The sequence below is a fragment of the Alosa pseudoharengus genome, unplaced genomic scaffold (assembly GCF_046254945.1).
Source record: "Alosa pseudoharengus isolate Yale_2024_CS ecotype anadromous, Long Island Sound unplaced genomic scaffold, YU_APseudo_1.1 YU_APseudo_1.1_scf_19, whole genome shotgun sequence".
Lineage (NCBI taxonomy): Eukaryota > Metazoa > Chordata > Actinopteri > Clupeiformes > Clupeidae > Alosa > Alosa pseudoharengus.
In genome coordinates this window covers 29,758,111-29,784,700 of record NW_027468657.1, presented here as the reverse complement: position 1 = coordinate 29,784,700, position 26,590 = coordinate 29,758,111, and the positions used below count along the sequence as shown (strand labels likewise).

The window sequence follows — 26,590 nt, the reverse complement described above, 5'->3', positions numbered from 1 at the left end:
TGATTTTCCCATTGCATTCCACAGGATGTTAAACTAACAGTGGACTGAGGCCATTCTGGGGAGGGAGAAAAGGAGCTCAACACCAACCTGAATAAGTACAGTTCACTGCTGTTTCTGCTGGACATTTTTGATTTGTGTAGCTTAGAGCTGATTTATACAGTTTTCACAAACAGGAATGGAATGAACATCAGTAGGATGAAATAGAAAAAATGTTCTTTTATTACAAAAATATCATTATAGTACATGTACATGAGCACCAGGATAAACCGCAGCATGCAATATTTCTTGAAAGAACTGCATATGTTTATGAGCATGTGGAGTACAACATAAAGTTTGAGAGTTAAACAAAACCTGAGGGGAGTATGACATAATGCTTAACTGTCATAGTAACTCGTTTGTGTTGTGTGACAAAGTACAGTACAACATTCAAAGTATTAATTTACTCCAAATTGTATTCCAAGAGTACCAAACATATTCTGTATCCTTTTGGTTTTGTGCTGTGTTTAAAATTTTGAAATGTCTCATTTGACACACATCAGGTAAATAATAGTAATACTGCCTCAAAGTTGAATATATATATATAAAATATCTTTTCATACAAATATAACAAGTCTATGTCACGTTACCTATCATATTCTTTATCACATTTCCCAGAAAAGCTTTCAATTTTCTTGCTAAACTTTTTCACAACAAATGAACAAATATTTCTACAACAAAAATATGAACCACAGTTTTGTTAGCTACTGCACACAAAAAAACAGAGCAGTTTGTAAACAGTATTGCTGGTGCAATTAGCAGTTTTGTCACAGTCGCAATTTCTAATTTACGAATGTTTCAAGACAACTCATATTGTGATCATTTCAGCATTTGGTAAAATAATATTTTGTCATTTCAGAGATACATATCACAGAATTAAAAAAAATGTTTTCTTGTCCCTTTATGATGTATAGGTTCAATTGGATTCAAAAACAAATTAAAAAAACACAAATAAAAAGAAAAAAAAAAGAAAAACATTTATAAGTCTTAAATCCAGCCCTGAGCCTTTGAGTCATTTCTGGGTGAATGTATTCCACCAAAGCTGGTACCTGCGCTTTGTTTGTGGGTGCAGTCCTAATGTGACTGCTATGGCTAGTGGTGCTACCACTACCACTGGTAATGGGGAATTGAACCTCTGGTGAGCTGTCAGTCAGTCCTCTTCAGTCCTGCAGCAGTGTGCTAGTCCATGGGGTGGAGGGGGGAGAGAGGCTCCTCACTCATAGCATGGATGAGTTGGAGCAGCAGCAGCGTCTTGAAACACACGTGGCCAACAGTGGCTCTTCAGCACTGATAGTGGAAGTGCTGATGAACCTTGCCCTCCACATGGGCATGGGAGTGTGTGTGGGTGTGAGTGTCCGTGTAGACCTTGGAGTAGATTTTGGGCGCGCCGTTTAAAGCCGGGGCTGCCATGCCCATAAGTCTCTGGTTGGGGAAGTCAGGAGTGACGCTGCTTGGCGTGACCAGGTCTTTGTCTACGGAGTGGTGCTCACGGTGGACCACAGTTCGGGGCGGCAGGCCACCTTGACGCCGGCGGCTATGGCACAACCAGAGCACGATGGTGCCCACAATAAGGAGCGCTGCCGCTGGAATGCCAATGATGAGAGGCCAAGGAAGCCCCGAGTTCAGGTGCGGAGGAGTGATGGTCTTCTCCACCTGAGGGTCTGTAAAATGAGGAGAACGGTACATGAGTAGGGGGTGGGATGGATAAAAAACTATAACATTAATTAACTAACCAACTAAGTCATGAAGTTATTAGGGATAATAAACCACCAAACATCGAGCATGGTGTTAGTACATCTCTGATCTCTCTCTCTCTATATATAATTATGACCGCCGCGCAGCGAAGCGGCGGTCATATAGGTTTAGTCATATTTTTTTTTTTTTTTTTTTTTCGCATGCCCAAATTTCCGTCAAGGATTCCCGGGACACTGAAAGACCGGGGTACACGAAACTTGGTGGGCATGTAACCCCACATGGATAGCATGGAAGCATCGTTTTTCGTTATGACCTGTAGCCCCCCCGCTGGACTGGACCCCCTGAAAGGAGGGTAGGGCAGACACAGTTTTCTGTGAATATCTCGAGAACCGTAGGGTTTAGGAGGACCATTTTTTTTTGTATGTTGATCTCAAGGGGCCATGTCAACCCATTCCATAACTACTCATTTCATGTATAGCGCCACCTAGTTAAACACAAAAAAGTAAAAATGAGGTGTTGTAATTGCAGGTATCTGTGACCTAACATAGTCAAAACTGTTACAAAAACTGATACAAAACTGTTACGAAATTGGAAGTGTAGGATCATTATGACACCCTCTGTATGCACGCCAAGTTTCGTGGGATTCCGTTCATGGGGGGCCACACAATAAATTAATTTATGTTACTATACACCAACTGGCCTGTAGGTGGCCGGAGACAGTTTTCTGTGAATATCTCGAGAACCGTAGGGCCTAGGAGGTCCACCTTTTTTATGTATGTTGGTCTTAAGGGGGCATATCAACCCATCCCATTACCACTTATTTCATGTATAGCGCCACCTAGTTAAAAATTAAAAAGCAAAAAATTAGGTGTTTTCATCACAATATCTCTGGATGACATGGTCAAAACTGCACGAAATTAAAAGTGTAGGATCATTATGACACCCTCCGAATGCATGCGAAGTTTTGTGTACTTTCGTTCATGGGGGGCCTTACAATAAAATAATTTATGTGTACATTTAGTGACGTACACCAACAAGGATTCCCGGGACACTGAAAGACCGGGGTACACAAAACTTGGTGGGCATGTAACCCCACATGGATAGCATGGAACCGTCGTTTTTCGTTTTGATCTGTAGCCCCCCCGCCCGACTCGACCCCCCAAAAGGAGGGTAGGGCAGACACAGTTCTCTGTGAATATCTTGAGAACTGTAGGGCCTAGGATGACCAATTTTTTCCGTATGTTTGCCTCCAGGGGTCATGTTAACCCATTTCATGTGCACACATGTGCACAAACAGATACACACGCACACACATACATTCACAGTAATCATACGTATGACACATACTCACACAGTAGACATATGTACGCATGCATGCACAGGCACATACGCAGGCACACACACAAGCACGCACACACACACACACACACACACACACACACACACACACACATAACATAAACAGGTACATGCACACATGCACACAATTCAAGAATTTCTCAGAATTATGAACAGGCAAGATGGAGGTTGGCTTGTATAAAATGAATTTTACATGTGAAATCTATGAACTAATCATGTTTTGGTACTGGTTGTCTAGCAGAGAATTGAGTGTGGATAATGCAATTTAGTGAGACAGTTAGAATCATATAGGCCTTTCAGCGTGATTTATTTTTGTGGAAAAAATGTGCTGGACTGGGCGGCGGTCATATTTTATACCGCTCTGCGGTACATCTAGTTTTTTTTTGAGATATTAACGGCTTAAAATAAAATCAAATGATTAATTAATTATTAAAAAGGACACAATAAAACTTGTTTTTACATGGCGGGAGATTATCTAATCAGTCAGGATAGTGTGGTCCTCAGCTTACCAGGTAGCACCGTGAGGTAGGCACTGCGGAAGCTGTAGCCCATGGTGTTGGCGCCCAGGCAGATATACATGCCAGCATCCTCCTCCCGGGCCTTGAGAATGGCTAGTTTGTTGAGGTACGAGCCATCTGGTCGTGACCAGACGTCGCCGGTGGGAAGTACAACAAAATGCTGCCCTCCGACCTCCAGGGTGGAGTTGTAGCGCCCCTCTGTGCCTGGGTCCACCCGCTTGAGCCACTGGATGACAGGCTTCACATCGCTGTGAACTTTACATTGGAACGAAGCGGTGCCGCCGAACTCCACCGTGGTGTTGACAGGGTGAGTCCCAGTGAGAATGGGCTTGGAGTTGGTACGCTCTGCGGGGATAAAGACCCAATCAAAAACAAATCGCAAAACATCAAATACTTTAGTAGGTTTTCACTGGCAGGAGTTTGCTGATGTTCTGGACTGAATCACTTTTCAAAGATAAAAAGATCTAAATCATTCTTCAGCATTGTCTGAGAAACAAGCACTAAAAGTAACTATGTTCTATTCGCTGCGGGCAACGATCTGGTCTTAGGATTTCAGGATCCATTAATCTTACCTATAACATCCACCTTGTAGGTGGCGTTGATGTGTCCTGCCGCGTTGGACACGTGGCAGGTATATTTGGCGCTGTCCTGCGGCTGCAGGTTTTTTAGCGTGAGGGTCCACTGCGGCCGCTTGCCCTGGCGTGGGGGCGGCAGGCGGGTGTGGTCCTTCCACCAGGTGATGGCGGGCGGGGGGTTACCGCTGGCCAGGCACTTGAGACGCACCGAGCTGCCCACCGGCTGCTCCAGCACTCGCCTACGCATCTTGGTGGGCTGGCTGAAGCGTGGTTTCACTGCAGGAGACAGTGCCCATTTTAAGTCATGGTATAAGGACTGAAAACACCCATAGCACCAATATTGAAACACCTTAAACTCAAAAACCTAACCTTTAACACCACCCAACACTATAAAAGTCTTCTGAGGCATTAAGTAATGTGAGAAGTAAACATGAAATGTAATCACTGTGTCTAAATACTGACTTTTCCACCATTTGTGGTATTTTATTTAAAATAGCATTGATTATTCTATATGATACATATAAACACCACCTCCACATGAAGAGTGTTGTGCCCCAGACCCGCCGTCTCCACACACACTCACACACACACACACACTCACACACACACACACACACTCATGTTCTTACCCTATTTCATGTTTTTACATTTAGATATTTATTCATATAGCACACACTTTTATCCAAAGCGACTTACAAAAATTAGGAATAACATTCTCATGACATTACATTCATACTTTCTTATGAAGTATTTCTCCCTATTAGGGCCTGTGTTTATGTTTTTGTACAATACATTAGTGTTTATGTAACTTTGTATGTCATCTCTGTTTAGCCTGAAGGAACAACTTTGGCCTAAACGAGGGAAATTTACCACAAATAGGTATTCAAAGACCCTAGAGTTCTTTGAAAAAAGACAGGAGAGTACTATTAAGTGTACCCCCACCTAAAAAAAAAATATCACATGCGACAAAATGTTAACAAACTAAAATGCTAATATCATCAGAGAGAATACTGAGGGTGGACTGTGTGGCGCATGAGCACACTGACCCCATGGTTGCCCTGTTGGGTCCTGCAGGATGTTTTCAGCATTGGGCTCCGCCACAGGAGGAGGCTTGTTCTGAGTCACGGCCGCGTCATCTGAAAGGAACCGAGGAGTTAGTCCAGCAAGGACAGACATGGGGGGGGTTGTAGGATTTCAAGGCGTGTTCAGGTATTATGTCTTTACAGACATGCTTTGCAATAACAACAGCCCATAGAGAAGAGGGCATGTGCGAGCCTGCTGGTTTTCCTTTGTTAATAGTGGGGCGAAAGCTGCATTTCCTGCGAAAAAGCACATAAATGCTACAAAAACTGGGAAAGAAAGTTTGTTAGGGAGGTTGGGAAGAGGATCAGTGGAGTTCAATGCTCTGTAACACTTTTATTCAATGATTTAAGCAACCATAAACCACATTCTTGTGGGAAAAAAAGTCAGTTTCAACTGATAACTCGAAATTCTCTATGCTACGAGTAGAAAGTATCATTGAGATTGGGGCCCGTAAATCTATGCTTGGTTGTTATTTTAGTGATGTGAGTCCTTTCATCCTTGAACTCAGAATTAATGTCTTAAAATGGTGCCATGTAAATCATGTAGGGGCTTTGGGTCGATGCAAAGGCATAACACTGGCCAAGATTTATTTGCTGTGCTTTGAGAGCCAATAGAACCCCTCTGTGCGAGAAATTGAGTGATACTGCTTGGAGATCAGTGGAGTGTGAGGTGTGCACTGGACAATGTGTTTTGCTTTGGGGTCTATGAAGTTTTACAGCTCTATGGGAACGATAACCAGGCTAAACTCGCGTATTATTCTAACTGGGGTTTGTGAGCTGGGGGTGAGCAAACACTGCCATATTGTTTCTTCTCTCAGATTTCCACACTGTTTAAAACACTATGCCGTGTTGATCTAACCCGGAGCAGGAAACCAATTAACTGACTTTAACCTCGACTGCGTAGACGGAGCTGAGAGGCCTGCTTTGTTTGGGACCTCTATCTGGCAAGGCTCACAGGAATGCACAGAGAACCTATTCTAACCTTACTGCTGACGGAGCTCTCACACACTCACACACACACTCACACACACACACATGCGTATAACCACACGTATACCCTCTCACTGACACGCTGGCAGACACACTCCGCAACACTGTAGTGTACACAACCTTATTCCGGCAACCCCGAGTCAACAAATCCGGTGTCAAGCCAGGTGTCCAAAAGGACAAATTATTCTCACATGTGTAGGTGAAAAGCTACCAAATTAATTCCCAGCTGCATTCTTTCCATGCCTGAGTTCATCTACGGCTGTGAACACTGGCGTCTGCGCGGTAATCCGAGACCAAAAATCACCACCCAAAGATATTGTTTTGGCACGGCAAGTCAGGCTCGATCAGTCACACGGCACACACCGACTGCACTTCCTGTCCTGCGCTCGCCACCGCACGGAGGTGACGGGGCTGAAGACCAGGTGTGGCGGGTCAACTGTGAAGGCGAACACAGCCGAGTCCATGTGCCGGTTTTGCCCTTGGGCTGTGTGTGCTGCCCTCGGAGCGAGTGGCCCACCTTAGTCCGGCTAATCCCTGTGCGCTCAGCCAGGGCAACACTACCGGAGGGGACGCGCCCTGCTTCCCAACCTCAGCAGCTCACAGAGGGGCTGAGTTGGGGGGGGGGGGCAAGGGGGATGGGGATTGGTGTGAAGGTAGAGGCAGAGTGGGGGGGGGGGGGGGGGGTTGAGGCCAAAGTGTTTTTACTAGTCACAGCCCTATTGTTAGCGTTGGCCCAGGGATCCGGGCGCAGAGGCAAAGCCGTCAGAGCTCATGAGAGGCCTATTCAGCACCACCAGAGTGGAATCAGCCAGGGGCTTTAGTGGGGCCTAAAGCAGCCTTAGTGAGGGCTCATTCCTTCCCTCGCCGCGCCAGAGCTCGAGGGATGTCTTCGCGAAAACAGGTGTCCAGCAGGACGCCATGGATTTCCTGGTTTTCCGCTCACGCAGCAGTTATCCCACGCTCAGATCTCCGCCCGAAGGGGTCTCTGGGCTCCGCGTTTCATCTCCAGGACAAACTGCATGCATCTGTGCGGTCAAACACTGATCACTTCAGACAGGCCTAGATGACCGGCGAAGCCAGGTCGGTCTGCACGACAGGATAGCCGACCTTGCGTAAGTAAGCCCATCCTGGTGACGGGGGCTTCAGTGCAGCTGGAATGGCATCTTGGCTGTGTTATAGAGGGGGGCCGTGGAAAATGGCGTCCGAGAAGCTGCAGACCGAGGGACAGGGGGGCCCCTTTCCTTTCCTCTAGGCCCATAGAGAGGCATACAGAGGGACACTGGTGTGAGAGATGGTGGGATATGTGTGTGTGTGTGTGTGTGTGTGTGTGTGTGTGTGTGTGTGTGTGTGTGTGTGTGTGTGTGTGAGTGTGTGTGGAGACGGCTGGTCTGGGGCACAGAGGGCTGAGGGCAGCCTGCAGCTCCCATTACAAACACTCTTCATGCGGAGGTGGTGTTTATATGGCCCCCATATTATTTTTTCCTACCAGGAGGACTTAAAAAGCACGATCCTGAAAAAGGCTTATTCTCCATTCATACCTGGGCACAAACATACGTACCAGGCATGTCTGTCATGTCGCCCGGCTCCCCTGATTTCAAACCAAGGTCGAAATCAAAAGCAAAACAAACACGGCCTTATGAGCAGGCTGGAATTCCAAGCCATGATTTTCATCAGTGGGGGCACATCTGAATAAAATAAACAATGTTGGGAGGAAAAATACACCAAGATTACTCTTTTTTTTTAAGATGGCATCATGGAGATGAAGATTACAGAACAAGGCAAATCAGTTCTGTTGATAAGATAGTAGTGGTGCCACAAATCCAAGGCAACAATTTCCTCCTAACTCAAACCATGTATATTACTGTAAATCAAAGGAAAACAAAGTGAAGGTGCTTATCCCTTGGCTTGTAATATATGGTCATCAAAGGGTTCTAAACTTGGCTCGGGAAGCAGCTGTAGTATTGACTGAACCCTTCATGAAAACTCTGCCCATAGTTGAACGATTAAAGAACACCGCCAAGATTCTTTTAAATGATTGTTCTTTGTCCGGTACCAAATGCCAAAAATAGTTCCCCTATGTAAATTCTGGAGAGAAAAAAAGTTTCATTTACATACATAGAAGGGATCGGTGAACCAACATTTTCACCACTTAATTTAAAGCTTTTACTCTTCTCACAAATTTTCACTCTCCTCACAAATCTGAGACACTTTGATGGGTTTTGTGACAAAACGATCCGACAGATATATTTGGCTTCTTGTCGGTGTCAGCGCGAGCCGTTTGTCGATTGAAGCCAGAGAGCCAAATTAAAGAGCATCTGTGTACACACAGAGCCTGGTAGACACAGCGCGGCGCTAAAGAAAAGCTAATTAGAAGTCTCCTCATATCTTTTATAGAGCCATAAGCGGTTTGCAGCAACAGGCGTATGGCGACAGGGAGGAAATTGCCACGGCCTAATCTGCCCCATTTCTTCTCCTCTCCATTGAGCACTGCGAGGCAGGCAGGCAGGCAGGGCCCCGGTCGGTGCATCCTAAAGGGACCTGGCGCAGCCACCGGCCCCTCTAATGAGGCGGATGAAAGGAGTCTTTTAATGTGGCACGACGACGAAGGTGGGTAATTTGCATCCCTCCGGTTGTAATTAAAACCCTGGGCAGTGGAGACAGGGCCCAGCGGTGAGCCCCGCCACCTGGGGTATAGGGTGGGGTGGGGTGGGGCAGAGGAACGGCTCTTACTGGCAACGTGTGGGGAAAGAGGGAAAAGGAGGAAAAGAGGACTTTAGGAGAAAAAATGGGAAGATTCATAGTTTCATCCATCACTCTTGGTTCTGACCATCTGTTTGATTATTTGGTACTTTGTGCTTTGTACAAGGTATTGATGTACAAGGCTAGTTTACCGTGCACTTAATGTGAGGTTCTAGAGCATCCTGTCTAAGAATATTTTGTTATAGGCAAGCATATTTCCACCAACAGCTGACAAATCTGCGATCTGTTCAAATGATTCTCCTCTGTATTTCTGTGAGCTCTGACACTGTAACTAACTGGAGGGCAGCATTTGCTGCCTAGTGCTACTCTCCCACTCTGTGAGCTGCTTATTTACAACCGCGGGCTTTTTCCTCTATATGTCTCTCGGTTCAGCTTAATTTCATGTGAGACCAGAATGGTTTCAATTCCATCTAGTATCCTTTCATCTTACCCCTCTTTTGCAACAAAGGCCTTTCTTCTTCTACTCACAGGCATGGATTCATTTGTGTCCATATGTGTGTGTGCTTTGAACTCGCCCCTGCTTATTTCTCTATGACTGGCGGAAAAAAAACAAACATGTTTGGAAGAGCCTTCACGGAGGAAATATGTCACATTACCAGTGATCAGCATTAAAAAATTAGATTGCTGTCACGTCCACAAAAATGTGATCAAAGCCTAGTTCCTTCTGTATGTATACTTCAGCATTCATAGCAGTTTCAAGGTGACGTCTCCAATATCAACACGGCAAATAACATTTCTGTTGCTCTTGCGGCATATCCAGCCCCAATATATCCCATTTATACTGCTTTACCGATAGCAAAAACGGGTACTAAGAAAAATATTAATCAAATAAAAAGCATCTGTGTTCCAGCGTGTGTGTGTGAGAGTTAGACTAAATACAAACACTGGCTTCCTTCATGGGAAGACAGAGAGCTGGAAACCTGAACCATGTTTCCCCTAACATTGGTTGCCATTCGTTCCAAGGCAGCGTTTCTGAGAAAGTGCACAGGTAGGTGTGGAGGTGCTGTTCTGTGCTGTCTGGGAAGGGGGAGGGTGTGTGTGTGTGTGTGTGGGTAATGGTAAGGAGGGCGCGTAGGGGGCAGGGAGGGTTTGAGCTGCTAGGGCATTGACCACACTGAATCATTTATTTTTATTAGCTGTGCTGCCTCCACTCCTGCCAGCTCCTCACCCCCTGGTATGTGTGCTTTAGTCCAAACAGGACCTGCAGGACGGGGGGACTCCTGTGGCTCCAGCCTGGGCCCCCGGCCTCTTCGGGCCTCTGGCTCCCCCCTCCCCGATACTCTCCTGTGTCCCTCAGCAGGCTCAAATTGGCCTGCTAGTGTAATTTTGATACAATTATCCATTTAGGTGAGGAGGACGTGTGCTAAACTGCAACATATGTAGCCCTCCGCTCGCAAACAAAGAACAAAAAGCAATCGCTGGAAAAGGTCCACCAGTCCCTCTATAAAACAGCCAGCCCAAACCGCCGTCTGACCAGAAGCCACAGTCTCTCCCACAGTGACACTAAGGAGGGGTGGGGTGGGGGGGTGCGGTGTCCATGCACAGCCCAACGAGTCGCTGTAGGTGTGCGGCCGCGAGGACGAGAGGGAGTGGCGACGGACGGAGCCGAATGGATGCCAACGGCTGGGACATGCTAAGAATAGAAGGCTCATGACCCGATGGTGGTTCTAAATTCCAGCGCTGAGCGTGCTGCTGGATGAATGAGCGTGGACACTGGGCCAAGGTCACGTCTGGCCATGTGTGCTTATTGGGCCTGCCAAGCTCAGGCCAGCCCACGCCTTCTGCCCTCAGGTATTCATGACTCAGACCATGCGCTAGTAATGCTACATTCTTGCAGTTTGGAGGAAGGACATATAAAATAATGTTTTTTTTATTATTTTTTTTTTTATTTTTTAAAGAGAGTCAATGGAAGCTCTGACTCCAGCTCTTTTCTCGTGACAATGGTGGTCTCATGCTAGGTAGTGCTGGGCTGTAAGAATGTTGGCTGCATGCAGAACACAATTATAACAGCAGGGGTAACCGTTCTCGGGGAAACTTTGGGGAACTTAGGGACCACCAGGGATACAGCTGGGGGGGGGGGGGTGATTGGGGGCGCTGAAGGAAGGGAGGAGGGTGTTGCACAGAGACCACGGCGCTGTGAGACTCCAGGGCTGTGAGAGTTAATGATGTGGTGACTGACTTGTCCTTATGCCAGAGAGGAAGTTGAGACTGAGTGTTGAGGGGGTTAACATGGGATTTGGAGGTCACAGCAGTCTTTCTGCAAAGCCCTCGACAGCCTCCAAATGTCATAAACATCCCCTCATTAAATACCATTTTTACTAGTATGTGGTTCAGAAAGGCCCATGTTAAAAAAGCCCTGTTTTGCACAAGATGCATGTGCACACACTGAAGTGAGTTCACAACAGAATCCCAAGTTCATACTATTATGAAAGTACCGCACGCAGCTTCCAAAATGATCAAATATCAGTTTCCGTTTAGAGCGTATGAGTGGGAAGAAATTTCCAAATACAGACATGTATTTACTCTTGTGCAGAAAAAAAGAGAAAATGTTCACTGTGGACTCCAGTGGAATCAAAACACAGGGGACTTAAATTACAACCTTACCTCACTCAGGTTCACAGGCTGATTACACCACGCCATCATGAATGAGGAACAGAACATCAGCTAAAAGCTAAAATTACCATTTTATGACAAGCGTACTGTTTTGAGGGGAATGTTGTGGCAGCCATTAGAGAGGATCTGAACTTGAGGTTAGACATGCAGCTTTGCCCATGCTTGCTCTGAGAGGAGCTATTCAGATTAGGTCTAGTTTTGACGACAACAGGTGCTATTGAATGTCACCCAAATTCCTCTCCTCTGACTTAATTAAGTCTGGCTGGAGTTTCCCTGCTGGGTGGCTATGTAACTCCATAAGGTGTCTCCGACAGCAAAGGACCCTCAAGAAAAAATGATAATAAGAACGTAAAGCTCCGAAAAGTGTCCAGTTTCCCCCAAAATGTTATAAACTGCACGTAAAAAATGTTTATAGGAAAATGTGGTTAAATAGGCTGTTATACATGTAGACTATCTCTGTAGGCACCAAACATCATAGCTAAAAATCCTTCTCTCCGTCTGCTGTTCTTTTTGGTTGAGGACTGTTTGCCATTGCAGCTAATGACTTCAGTAAGCCTTTACTGTGTATTCCACAGGGAACCACGCACCATAACTCACAAGCTCCACACAAACTCTCCAGGACGAATCAGGAAAACAGAGGGCTACCTTCACTCCCCATTCTGGAGGCCCTGAGCAAACACCAGGGCAGAGGAAGGGAAATGAGGAGTGGGGGGGGGGGGGGGTTCTCTAAGACCAGGAGACTGGAGACCCAATCACACGAATCATGTAATCTGTGGAGTAATCAACACACACCTCTCCTCATGGACTTGCCTTCCTTGGGGCCACTGAGCAGCAAGGCACACAGGAACAGCCTGAGGCTCTGAGGTTTCTGAGCTCCCCGGGCTTTTCGGTTGCACTGAACCGGCACAGATTTATGGCGGTTCAGGCGGCAGGTCTTCCAGCCACTGCTGTCCGCGCGGAGAGCTTGGGCGGAAAATGCCCAGTACACACTCCCCAAACACTCATCAGGAGCACCGCACATTCCAAACAGCAGCCTCGCACGAGAGAAAAAAAAGAGAAAAAAAAAACTGCCCCCAATGCGTGCCCCCCAACCTCCCAAATGTGCAAATCACCCTTACACCAAACACATGTTTCCAAAGTTCACTCGCATTTCAGGTCTGTGTCATTCATTTAGCCTGTCTGTCAGAGCTCGGTGAACTCCAATCCCTCCCTTTCACATTTTCTGCAAAATGAGAAACACTGTATTGGATTACAGGGTTCATAAACAACGGCGTGTATACAGTGACAGAAGTGTGAGGTAAAGAAGCCCCCCTTTGTTCTCTTGATTTGATATGCAACCCGGTGTTGGAGCGGAGCACCTCCACGCTAACAGGTTATAAATTTCCATCAACACAATGCTCGCTTGTGCGTTTCTCATTTCATGTGGCGTAAATGAAACCATGCTCATTTAATAGTGTGTTGCCTGCCAGTCATGTCAGTCAAGTCGAATGTAATTCTGTCTACCGCGTTTAACAAGAAACCAGAGTTCTTCCTGTCCCACAATCCCTCTTTTGTGAAGAGCTGTTGCAAATGCTGCTGTTGGATGGGGCTTGAAAGCTCCCGTCTGTTGACGAATTTTTTGGATGCTAGGACGTCATCTGTCAAGCGCCGGCCAGCTTAGCGTTAAAGCCTACCTTACCCGGCGTGTTTGATGTGAGGCAGGCTTTCCGCTGACAACAGTAAAACAGCATGAAAGCTATATTCACCCAGGAATGGAGGTGTATGATACAGGAGGTGATAGATGGGACAGAGGTGAAGAGGCGAAGCAGTAAAAACATCCAGAAGAATATAGAAAAGTAATAAGTGGGAAGGAAACACAAGTGCGTGTATGCAATGGCATCTGCACCATAATCTATCAGATCAGGACCGTGCTTACCAATGACGATTAGGGTGAAATTTAGTGCGATGCTGCCGAAGCCGTTGGTGACCCGGCAGATGTAGACCCCGGCATCCTCCATCTCAACCTCCTTTATCTTCAGGCTCTGTTTTAGCACGCGGTACCGGCTGTAGCCCTGGTTCACGTTCCGCCCGTCTTTCACCCAGAGGATGAGGGGCGGAGGGTCGCCCTCCACTGGACAGGGCAGGCGCACCGTGCGACCCAGCCTCGCCGTCTGTCTCTCCTCCACCTGGCGACTCATGTAGGGAGGGCCTGAAAGACACACAGCGGCAACAGTTCTGTTAAGCTATTCACTGAGTTCTCCACAGAGTTTTTCACTGACACATGGTGGGAGTGCTCGTATGTTCCAAACCAAATCCACACTCAGAGTTTGACATAGCCAAACATAGCAGTTCCCAACAACAGAATTTTTAAATTTCCTACCTGTTTACGGGAACAGAGGTAGGCAGTTATGTAAAAGAGATGAATTGCACTTTTCATACACTACTAATGGGCCGTATTTATCATTTGCTTGGAGTAAACTAATTATTCAAACATTGGCAAATGGGGCGTTTTCCCTCACAGTTTTTGCTTGAGGCTCTTAATTCATCCTCCTGGAAACCAGGTGACAGCCATCCGTGGGCCTTTTGGCAGGTAAACAATCCATGGAAAACTTAATGGAATTAGGATTTTGTGGCTTTCAAACTTGGGCCAGTCGGTCCTAGCGAGTGAGGAGGACCCTTTAGTGTCATCAAGTCTCAGACTTTCCACGTCTGCAGCCCCTGAACTGGTACCTCTACTCCACACAAGACCCACCCAGCTTTCCAGTAATGAATTCACCCCCCTGGTGAACGGGAGTCGAGCACACTTGAAAAGAACTCAACACGTACTATCAGGAGCCCTGGTTGCTCAAGGTTCACCTCTCACGCTCACAAAAATACTACTATTCACAAGGAATGAGAAGGGTGGGCATTTTTCGCTCAAGTATTTACGGGACATTTTTCCCTCTCACTCCCCCCCCAGTCCCCCTTGCGTGCACAAGGTCCTTTTCATCCGCTGCGTTTAGCAAAGGAGACTCCCATGAGAGCTCCCTTTCCATTTCCTTTGGCCCTCTTGAGCTGTTTCAGCACTGGAGAGTGTGTGTGTTGGAAGGTACCTCTCATTCATGGCTGGTACTGTAACATCCTGTTGCTGTACCAGCAGCTGCTGTGAGAACTGCCAAGATTATGGAAATTGAAAAATGAAACTACCCCCAAAATGTACCCCCTCCTCTCTCTCTGTCTGTCTCTCTCTCTCTCTCTCTCATTCTCTTTTGCAGTCACCCTCTCTGTTGGAGTGAAGTGTTTTCACCTGGAATTGCTGGTTGCCATCCAGGAAAGTGCCAGGAAAACAGAGGGAATGAAAAAGTAAAAGCTGTTTTGGTACAGGAATTGAATTACAGTGCATTCCACAATGTCACTACACTGAGAATATACCTCGCCATACTAACTGCCCTTAGAACTTAGAACTTCCTCCTTGAAATGAACAAGGGGTGGAGGATAAAGACGTGAAATAATAAAATAAAAAAAACACAACGAGGCAGATTTAACTGTGTGTGAAAGACTGCTTCTTTAACAGACACCACTGGACAAAGCCAGTATTGATGGGCAGTATCATTTCATAGAATGGACCAGTACAAGGACTGCATGACTGCATGTTGGCTTATGGATTTACAACGGTGGATTTCTTTCCCCCTTATGGAGCGGAGTGTATTAAAACAACCTGTGCGCTGGGCTGAAGTAACTAATGGCCCCCCTCCATCCTATTGCGTGCTCCTGAGCACATGCCATGCCTTGTTCACATCAAAACAGCCTGCACCGATCCAATGAGAGACAGAGACAGGAGGAGAGTGTGAGAGAGGAGATGTGAGACTGTCAGTCAGCCTGTCCGCCAGCCTGTCCGCCCCCCTAGCGTGAGGTGTGTATTTGTCACGCGAGCGCTCCCCACGCCGACAGCGCGGCCCTTTGAAGTGGTGCGGGGAGTGGTGCTCTTGGCCACGCAGGGGTGCTGACAGACACGTCGGCCCAGCGCAGAGACGAGCTGGAAGGATGAGGCAAACACATGCCGCCGCCACCCTCCTCGTCCACCTCCACCACCCCTACCGCCTCCACCCGCCCCCATCGCTCCGAAAAACCCCAGCGCCAGCTCCCCGCCCGCCCGCCCGGCACGAGTGGATCTGTTGGCAGACAAGGCGCCAGGCAGACCATGCTTCGGTGTGTCATACTGAAGGAAGCATGGCCGGGGAGAGGGCCGTGACGAAGCCTTTATCAGACACCGACCGCTGGGTACTGAGAGAGAGAGAGAGAGAGAGAGAGAGAGAGAGAGAGAGAGGCAAGAGAGAGAGAGAGAGAGAGAGAGAGAGAGGCAAGAGAGAGAGACGCAGGGGAGTGAGGACTTCAGGCCCTGTTGAGTCTGCAGTATGTGTCTGTTTCAGGGTCAGGGAGAGGTGCAATGACAGACAGCAGGGCCATGCGGAGAGAGAGCGGGCCGGTCAGTCACCACATGAGGCTCCAGATGTTTCTCTGACTGGCCTGTGTCTGCTGCCTGCTTTCCAGCGCTGTTAAAAAAGCTGTCTGCTTACCTTCACGCGTTACCAACAACACTCACCCACCCTGAACCCAAACCAGACGCTCGGAGTGGACATGGATTGCTGGACCCACTCAGGTGTTTCCGCTGTCCCCTGTTCACCAAAGCCTCCCTGGTTCACTGTCCCTCACTGATGTTAGATAAAAGGCAACCTCAAAGAGGCAATGCGCCTCAGTAGTTTTCAGGGCTCACTGAGGGGTGTCTCTGGGTCCATGTGACACGAAGAGGCAGACAGGATGAATAAGTCACACATTAACCCACTACACAACCTACACACACACACCCACACAGACACAAAACACGCAGTCGAGCGACGCAGATGTGCTCTTCGTGCCAATACAAAATGAATGGCAGATTTTTCTTTCAATGTTTTTCGCTGTCACTGATCGTGTGGCGCACTCATTTCTTCGAAGTCACTGCTTTTATCCCCCGAGCCCAGCCACAGACAACCCCACACCAGAAATGCTCCACACGGAGAACAGAAGTAGGGCCACATTCGCAGTACACATGGGACCCGGCACGAACAAAAACTCCACGAGACCTACAGCACACAGCTCCACAGAAGTCCCATGATTCAGTGTTATGACCGTCCACTCAATCTACGCCTGACTGCAAGTGACGGAACACTGCGTGCCGCAAGTCATAAGGTAGCGGTGTGGCTGAGAGCTGTGAATTTGTGTGCCGTCAGTAGAAATGAAGCAAGGCTCAGCTGCATCATAGATTTGAGTGGTGTAAGACAGGGGGTCTGTGACATATGGATTACCGGCGATCACTTAAAAAGCTACAGCGCATACTTGTCCCCTTCTGGCCTGCTTTGTTTTAGACATCTTGATACAGGTTTTTGATTTCGGGGGAGGATTTATTGGTTAGGGGCCCTCACAGACCGCAGTCGCCTTGCTTTGAAGCTTGCGCTGCCACGGCTGAATCAGATGAACAGCGCTGGTGTCACAGGGAGAGCTTCAAACAAACCTACACAGTGCTCCACATGGATAAGTTATTATGCTCGAGGAAGTGGCATGGCTTTTAAAAGAATGAAAGAATGACGCAGGCAGTGATAGACAGAAAGACAGGCTAGGAGGGTTTGATGGACAGAGGGTGAGCGGAGGGGGGGGGGGCAGAAAAAGCTATTAAAAAAAGAAAAATAAAGTGACAGAGAAAAGATAGGACACTGATGAAGCTCAGTGCGATGGAAAGCATTTATCCCAGAAAAGTAAGCTCGGTAGACACACGGTTGAGCTTTCTATGCTCGCCACCGAGCCCACGCCGCACATGTTAGCATAAGAGCGCTATGGGGGAAACCCTGCTGTAAATCCACAGAGCAGCTGCTGAAATGTGTTGAGCAGAACTTGGGATTCCCACTTGTGCCACCAGACAAGAGCTGATGGAAACCTCATGGCCTGGGCCTTTTTTGAGGCAATCTTAAGGATCGTCTCAAAACACGTCATGAATAATAGTCCCCCACCCCTTTGATGAAACATTTCATTAAGCTCTACATCTGACACCTCACTTTTGTTAGTAAGAGCGGGGCTTACATTTTGTTGTTCTTGGCTGGGTGCAAACTGAAGACAGGAGACTTAAATACTTCTGAAACAGATGCCATAAACCGGTATGAGCAAAAACAAATCTCAAGGTAAATCCATACCAAGTCTTTCTGTCTCCTGAGGTTGATGGCCTGATTTGAGGAGCAACTTGCAACTCTTATCTTCCTCCCTCCATATCCTGCTATAGGGGATGTGAACGGTGAGGAGTCTTATTGTATGACTGTTTACTTTCACTGATAGGGTCGTTAGACCAAACACTGCTGGGCCTTGTTCACTGCTGTGGAATTCAGGCTCTTATCACGGGGGAGAAATAGTGCCACAGATGGATGCTCCTCTGATGTGATCTGTACCAAACCCCATGCTGGGTAGAAGGAGGAGGGTTTGTGTACACCCCCTTCCTTTTCTCTCCTTCCCTCTCTCTCTCTCTCTCTCTCTCTCTCTCTCTCTCTCTCTCTCTCTCTCTCTCTCTCATTCCCTCTCTTACTCTATCTTTTATCTACTTCTTTGTGCTCCATTTAAGTCAGCTCACTGTGGCACCATCACAGTCTCCAACTCCATGCTTGTTGTTGTTCAGAGATTTTGAGTTTCCTCTTCCATAGCACAGCCCTACACGGCAGGCTTGTTTCCCTCACATTCATCCTGTGTCTGGTCATCCCAGGCTGCTGTCCCCCTGTCCCAGCTGCCCTGTGTGGCTCCAGCTGCTGGACTGTGGTGGACAGACAGCACCTGGCTCTGCTGAACGCAAAACACCACCACCAAGTGAATAATCAGGGACAGCAGTGAAGAGACCCACTTCTCCTCCCCCACTACATACAGCTCCCACCTCTCCAACTCTCCCCCCGCACCCACACACTTTTTAAAAGCCTGCCATGGCCTGTGCCCGACCAATTAACCATACTTCAGGACTTGAGACGGGCCGACCGATGGTTTCAGGTGGCGTTGTAATCTTGGGGAGCAGCTGGTCTGGCATTTGCTCCCTGTGCCTCTCTGCCTGCCTGGGCTGCTGGGCCTCACCCCACCCCACCCCTCCCCTCCCCAGGCCAGGCCAGGCCCCCACTCAGTGGGGGGATATTTTGAGAGGCCCGGAGATGAGATACAGGCAGCAGCCGTGGCAGTAAACGCTCCGCAGAGTGTCTGCGTCTGTCATCGCACTGACATGCTCGCCTTTTAACGTTGGCCCTCTGCTCCGCTCCGCCCTGCGTCCTCCGTCCTGCTGCCTGACGGTCGGTCGGTCGCCTTTGAGGCGGCCCGTCACACAGCTGTCTTACAAACCCACATGCTGAATGGAGAGCAATGCAACCACGTGATGAGTGTATGTGTTTGTGGTAGTGGGGGTGGTATGTATGTGTGTGTGTGGGGGGGGGGGGGGGGTAACTTTCCTCCACCACAAGAGCTTTACATACAGATATACTGACAATACAACTTTATAATGTCTGATCTGAAAGTCAAACAAAATGTGGATTCAAATGTAATTCAATGTGAATGCTTTCGTTGGCTTAACCTTGAAATAACTAAAACATCCTCCTCTTGGCCTGACATGTTAGGTAACAGTATGTTCAGAACATTCACACTTGTTTATGTTTAGTTTCACACCCTGGTCACCATCCTTCCTCAATTATGTTAGTGTAAAACTTTACACCGGCCAGGCATTCCCTATTGCAGCTGCTGGCCTGTTTCATGGGATGTCAGGTTTTTGTGATGAAGGGTGTTGTGTGTATGTGTGTGACTGAGTGTGTGTGTGTGTGTGAAGAGAGGGGGGGAGGGGGGACTATATAGACAGGACATATGGCATTTCAAGGGCTCTCAAAGTCAATGATCAAGCTCCTTGCTCCTAAATGCTTTGGCGGCAGACCCCCAAAGATCTGATTTCAGTGTCGGCATGGCTTCCCAACTCCCAGCGGGGAGCAGCCCTCTTGTGTCGGCGCTCAGGCTGGAGTCACTACGGCTCAGGTTCCCATCTGCCTCTCGCTGTATTTTTCTAAATGCCCGATTGTATATTTCTGACACACTGCTGGGAGTGTAGGTGCTCCTGAACCACCCAACGCTCGGCTGCTCCCCCATCCCCCCAGCGCGCATATCCTCATTGTGTGGACCACCAGCAGCTCAGACCACAGAGAGGGGCAGCGATGCCAACTCCGGCCTCATAAAGGCAGCTGCAGCTCCACGGGGTTCGGGCTAATGTTGTGTAACCTGGGCCCCATCAAGATAATGAGCACCTGCCTATTACGTGCCGCCTTTGTGTCAACAGCCCGGGCCGACAGACTATCTCACGCAAACGGCGTAATCCCGCTTTGGCATGGGGCAGCGCGGCACTTGGCCGCGTGTTTACGTGTTTCGGCTGTGACTCGTGCGGCAGCTACCGCTGCTACTGCTTTGTCGCTGACGGATGTGCGTGCCATAGCCCGGGCGAGGGCGGCCCTTCACAAGAGGCCCAGACAAGACCGCGCAGCAGCCCACGCAGGTGGTGATACCGATCAGCGACTCTGCGCCTGCACTACCTCCCTCCCCCACCCACCCGCCGCTTCAAAACAAACACGCCAGCCTGAAAGCGGAGGCCGCCCGCGAGTCTTTAAGACAGGATGTGCGCCACCAGAAGTGCCCCACTGCCCCCAACCCCCCCCCCATAGGACATCAGGCCTGAAGGGGTCACTTGTTCATTCTGGTGTTTACCGAGCCTCTCCCGCCACTGACCCGTAGCAGTGAACCGGGGAGAAGTGGTCCCTCGCTTTCTAACCTCCATTGAACAGTAGAGCACTTGAGAATGAAAGCCATTAAGGAGGCCCTTCCGCTGAGCCACAGGTTCTAAATGCCTGGAATGTCGGTGTTCAGGGAAAACCGCAGGATTCTAAAAGAAAAGACCTCCGCTCCTCAGTCAGATGGCGGGAAAGGGGTTGGGTGGGGGGGGGGGAGATTCACAGAGCAGAGAAGTATTCAGAGCTCTTTGGGAGGCACGTTAAAAGCAGAAGTGGTCTTTCAAAAGGTGATGTTGTAAAGAGATGGGCGCTGCTTAGACGGGACACCTGTAATCCCTCAAGTGAAATGCTGTGTAATCCCACCTTTAAATGGAGGATAAAGAGAATGCCACAAAGCCCTGCTCCAGCTAGGGGAGAGGCCTTGCTATACAGGACAAATTGCACATGACGAAAGCTGCGCCCGGTCTTGTGTGAGAGCGCCACTCTGACAGACTCAGTCCACCGGAATGACGGTGAACAATGGGAGACATGGCAGCTCTCAATCTCTCATTCACTCTGCGCTGGCCTCTCTCTCCCACCTGTGCAAACACACCAGCTGGCGGCTCACACAGGTAGAAAGACAATGAGGATGCACGGAGAATGACATACCAGTGAACTCAGAGAGCCATTCACCATGGGAATCTTTGACTAAGCCACGATGGAAGGAAGGGAGAAAAGAAAATGTTCAAAGGGCAGGCGGCTTCCTTTGTGTTTTAATGTCTCCTCTATAAATACCAACACTTTGCAAATAGTAGTGCTGGAGCTATGTGACCAAATGTTGCTCATTAACTGCCTTATTTACGTAAACCACTCTTTACCCACACCAGCACCCCCTAACAAAAAAAAAATCTATGGGCTTCATAGTTTGAGCACGTGTAATATAGATCACAGTTACAAAATTACAAAGGCATACACGCTCTTGGACCTTCAAACAGCAAGTTTCTGTTTTTCATCTGCAATTAGAAATATGGCCTGAGATGCAGCGTGAGGCTTGCCAGATTTAATGTGTGCAGGCTTTTAAAGGTCAGGAAGATTTTTGCCCGCGTGCTCAAAAGACTGGGATCTGCCATTGCGAACATCATGTTCAAATCTAAAAACAATGTTATTTCCCATAGAAAATGTGTTTGTTAACTAGCACTATGTTTACTATGCCAGGGAACACACACAGGCAGGAACATCTGCCAAGTAATCTGTTCCTTGGCTAAAAATAAGAAGGAAAAATAGAACTTCAGCACGGGCATGAGCATAGGTGAACTTCCTTTGTTCATGTGGAGTATCAGGCCAGATGTTCGCTTCCCTTGACTCTGGCAAAGATCCCACTGTTGCATGGATACATTTAACAATCGGCTGGAGTAATCCAGTAATAAATCAAGTAAAATACAGATGTATGTTTATAACTCTATCAAAAGTCTCTTGAATCTGACAATCCTTCCTCTATTGGAAATGATGAGTGTCTTTAGAACGCTATGAGAGACTGTATGTGGCAGAGTACCTCTAACCACTGGGACAGGGTCAAACCCTGCCAGAGACCTGAACGAGTCGAAAGAGGCTATTGGGGAAGCTCAGGTTTCAGCGTTCGCTTTTTTGTCTTCAGGCATTGTCAGTTCTTCGACGTGACGCCTGGGCACCTGACATTGTTTAACCCTGTGTGCATGCTTATGGGTTCGGGCCTGCCAAACCCAAAGCAGCTTGGAGATATTTTAACAGGTCAAAGAGGTACCTTCAAAAGATTCGCCAGAGAATAGACATGAGATGTCCAGATGTTGCATCAGGCCTACTTCTGACGCAGGTCAGCCTTTTACTGTCATTTATAGGCATGTCTTTAACATGCGCCCATACCAAGCTCAAGTTGTGCTCCAGCACATTTTATGGCTTGGAAGCCCCAACCCTAACATAGTGCCAACACTATGCTTGCATAGCCCAAGTCCTTCACAGGCTCCAGTTTTATGTGTGGGTGATAAGCAGATAAGCGGTGTGATGACCTGCAGAGTCACATGATCTGCCTAATGGACTGGAGGAGTCTGACACCTGCTGAGCTGAGCAAACAGGCGGAGACTCCAGCAGCTGCACTATCTCTTCCGCCCTGTTTGCTCAGCGGTGTGGAGTTCACCTATCCATCTGATTGGGCAGACAATGCCACGGCACGCATCACAAAGCTCAGATATGGCGGTGACCTTTTCCTCACCCTTTATTCACAGTGCTGGGATCACAGAGGTCCTCGGAGAGACAAGGCATTTGTTGTGACTCCAGTTTGTTATGCTTTATTACTTAAAACCAAATATATTTTTTCAAAACTCTTTGATAGGGAGAGAGAGAGAGAGACACAGAGAGAGAGAGAGAGAGAGAGAGAGAGAGAGAGAGAGCACGGCTCAATCCTGGAGCAATGCTTTGATGTGTGTGCCATTCGGAAAACATGTGCCGACTGCTGTGACCGTGATCCCATTGCTGTTTTTTTGGGCGGTTCTGTGGAGAGTGGAGTACATAAATCAAAAGAGCTCTGTTTATTAGCTTGGGTATGGTCTGCTTCTCTCTGAGTTTAAACACGAGCCCTGAACCCAATCTCCTGCCAGATCTAAGCATGTCCGGTGGGCAGCTGGCCCTGTATCTCTGAGAGGCTGATAGCATGCCCATGGAGGGGGGGCCGCGCTCCCAGGAAAGAGACGCACAGAGATGCGGGCCACGGCAAGCCAGCGGTGACGAGCGACAGCTAGAAACAGGAAACATCCGACCACACTATGGAGCGGAGAGCCAAAACATTTGCCTGCCTTTGCATTTCATCTCCACGGGTGTGCGCCAGGGTCTGCGCCAGCGTGAGCGCGTATCTCAGATCCCGTCCCGATATCTGCCTGGTATTCTCTACGTCTTGCTCCTAGATTACGGTGCCAAGCAGCATAAATCATGACATGCTAACAGAGACAGGGTTTTTTTTTTCTTTGCACTTCAAAACACAGTAGGCTGAATGGTGCCATCAAAGCCTGGGTGTCAGACTTGCCATTGTGAGGTTATCCAGTAATTGTTTAACCGCAGGTCATGAAGCATTCCTGTGACAGTGGAGGCACTTAACCTCACCTAAAACCTGGGTGAATTAAGCCAAAACCTTCTGTCCTGTCACTCATATCGAGAGACAGTGAAACCTCAGGGAAATTCAGGTCCCTAGGGGTACTTTTTTGATGTGTACAAGGTGTATTAAAGTACTTAATTAGTCATTAGATGACTTGGCCACACATTATGTGAAAGTCGTGGCTACCCATGAGAGGGAGAGAGGCAGCCAGTCAGGGGAAAAACCTTGTGAGATTAATCCAATTATAACATAATTCATAACTGTGATGTTTACAGTGTCTTCACATTGTCTTTCTCTTGGTAAGACTAAAACCTGAAGCTTGTGTATCAGGTGTCAAATATGAGCATTCTGACCACATAACATTCCAGGGCATCTAGCCCTGTGTGAATTCAAAGGGCTCTGAATCCTTTCAATATAACATGCCAAGCGATGCTGTCAGATGAACATCCTTGGTCTTCCAAGTCTTGGAAGTCTCACACTCATTGCCTATCTGGACTTTCCTGCACATGCGGAAGAGCCCTGGGTTCCAGCATTCCAAGGATGACTATGATGAGGCAGGGAGGAAAAGAGCAATCCAAGGACAACAAAGCATGTGTACGCTTCCTGCTCCGAGCCAGACCACCACACAGGCGCACAAACACACACACACACACACACACACACACACACACAAATACACACACACACACAAATACACACAGAGAGAGTTTACCACACAATGTGAGAGAGCAGCAGATGTTTCAATCAACAGAGGGAGACAATGGACTGTTTAAGGAGAGGTCCATGTGTGTGAGTCATGTTTGCGCAGCACTCTAACGTGATTCAGTGACCGGCTCCACACCTGACCTCACTGATTGATTGCTGCTCGTATAATCAACTGTGTTGACTCATTGGCCATCATTGAGTGTAGTGATTCACAAGAAAAGTTAGGGTCTCTGAGATGAGGCTATTTAGGGTTGTTTTTGTGCTAGACGTTTATCTCCCTCATTTGCATATCCTGATTTCTTACACTTTCAAAGAGGGGCCGAAAAAAGTAGTGCATGATGAAGGACAGGCAAGGTTGCGCAACTGCTGAATGTAAAACAGGGCCCTTTTCTTCACGATCACTTTGAACTTGGTGTTTTGCTTTGAATACATTGTTTTCTTTCTTTTGCATGGGGACATTACAGCATCTCCAATGGCCCAAGCCAGCGGGGTGGTGGGACAGAGGGGCCAGGGTGAGAGCTCTCCTCAGAAGAAAGCAAGAGCGCTCCACTGATTTACGCTAACAGCCCAGTAGGTGTCATGAGCTCTGCTTTGATTTTAATAAATTACTTTTAAACTTGGCAGGAGACTCAGACTTGTGAACCTCTAAATTTCAGTCGCCACTCAGGGAAAAAGACCCTCTTGTTTGTCTGCGGACTGCAAAAGCCAACAGAAATGCCCTGAAAGGACCCACTTTTATGTGGAGCCGACAGTTTGTCTGCTTGTCAGTAACCACAACACCAGGCTAGTCTCCGAGGCACATAGAGGTACTTTGATAAGCAAATTTACTTGCATTTTGTTGCACTTGACCTTACACCAACCATTAAAACCGGCTTCCTTCATGTATTAAACAAGGGGTTGTTGTATTGGTGTAATATTGGTGGTCTGTATTGGTGTAATATTGGTGGTCTGTTTAACTCTGAAAGGACTGATGTTTAGCAAAAGGTTTTCAGGACTGTAAACAAATATTGATTCTATTGCATGCAACGTAGCTCAGGCTTAACATTGCAGGTATTCAGGTCAAGCGGAGTTGGATGCTCTACGAGCTTCAAACCCTATGCTGCATTAGTCGTATAGCGTAGGCTACCTTTCCACATTATTCGATAGCTTATAGGGAAAATGTATCATTTCCACGTTAAACTGTATGCAGAATTAAAATGCAATGCAAAGTAGAAAAGTTCTTACAAAGAGTCGTGTCAGACTGGTCAACCCCCAAAGTAGTACAAGTAGACTAATAGCCAACAAAACATCACACTAATTAAAAACTATTAAAATCATCTCCACAAATGTCGGAAAATAGGCAATGCCTTCTCAAAGAGTTTCACATCAGCCTAGGCTACTCCTGAGCGAGATATTTTAAGTAGGCTAGATTCTTATTAGGCTACTTCACAAAGTCCGATACAGTGTATTGGCCAAGTGCAATAATGATAACCATATTCACAGAGTAAAATGCCATTCAGTTGTTTTGCTTACCTCTTGCTTCACATGACATTAAAAGCACCAGGATTCCTAGGTAAAATACCACTCTGTCCACTGTGGCGTACATTTCCTCAAACCCTGTCGGCAACAGTTAAAATGATAAGTGCCCGTCAGAATTTGACACCCGTTCTAAGGAGCTTTTATTTGGTTTTGCAGTATTAAACAGTATTTCCTCGTAGGTTACGACTCACGTGTTGATGGTAACTGGAAGTCCGGGAATCCAATGAAATCAGAAAAAGACAAAATTATTTTCCAGACAGGGGGATAGCTCAGTTCGTTCAAAGCCGCGCGTCTTTGGAAACGATTGTAGCCTAGATTTCGTCGAAATAGCAGCCCATACGCAACACTTCTTAAAAGTAATGTAACTGTTCATCACCAGAATGACTCTCGGTCTGCCTCATCCCTTAACGTCGTTGTATGGACTCAGCATCCTTAAAAACGGAGTTCGACATCTGTGATAGCCAATCAAAAAGTCGTGCAAGTTCCATGGCTGTTCGTCTCCAAGTACTGAAAGCACTGAAGTACTAGCGCCCCCCTATGGTAGGCTACTTGGCTAACACCACGAATTGCCCTCATTTTATCAGGACAATAGATGCATGAAACACAATCAACAAAGACTGCCAACATAAATCAGGTGTTCATCTCACGCCTACTTCACTTTTAGACATAAAAGGAACACTCTGGGTAGGCCTATAGTCTATGCAATACAATTCTTACTTGCCAAAAATCTCTTGTCAGATATCTACAACTCATTTAATCATAATTTTAATAGCATCACAAATTCTTTGTAAGAATATTGCATATATCGAGGATGTTCATTCTTCTTAGTAATCCAGAATTACATTACTAACTGGTAGCCTATGCA

The 26,590-nt window shown here is 47.5% G+C and overlaps 1 protein-coding gene across 1 annotated transcript; it reads right to left on the bottom strand.

Annotated features, from left to right (window-relative positions):
• Positions 1-201: 201 nt before the first annotated feature.
• fgfrl1b (fibroblast growth factor receptor like 1b) lies at positions 202-26,383 on the bottom strand. The gene is made up of 7 exons (XM_076292266.1): positions 25,917-26,383; positions 25,720-25,803; positions 13,544-13,816; positions 5,230-5,319; positions 4,181-4,459; positions 3,600-3,953; positions 202-1,697 (listed from the first exon to the last, which is right to left on the bottom strand). Exons 2-7 carry the CDS (start codon positions 25,790-25,792, stop codon positions 1,318-1,320), a joined length of 1,449 nt encoding a protein of 482 aa, XP_076148381.1. The 5' UTR covers positions 25,793-25,803; positions 25,917-26,383; the 3' UTR covers positions 202-1,317.
• Positions 26,384-26,590: the final 207 nt, after the last annotated feature.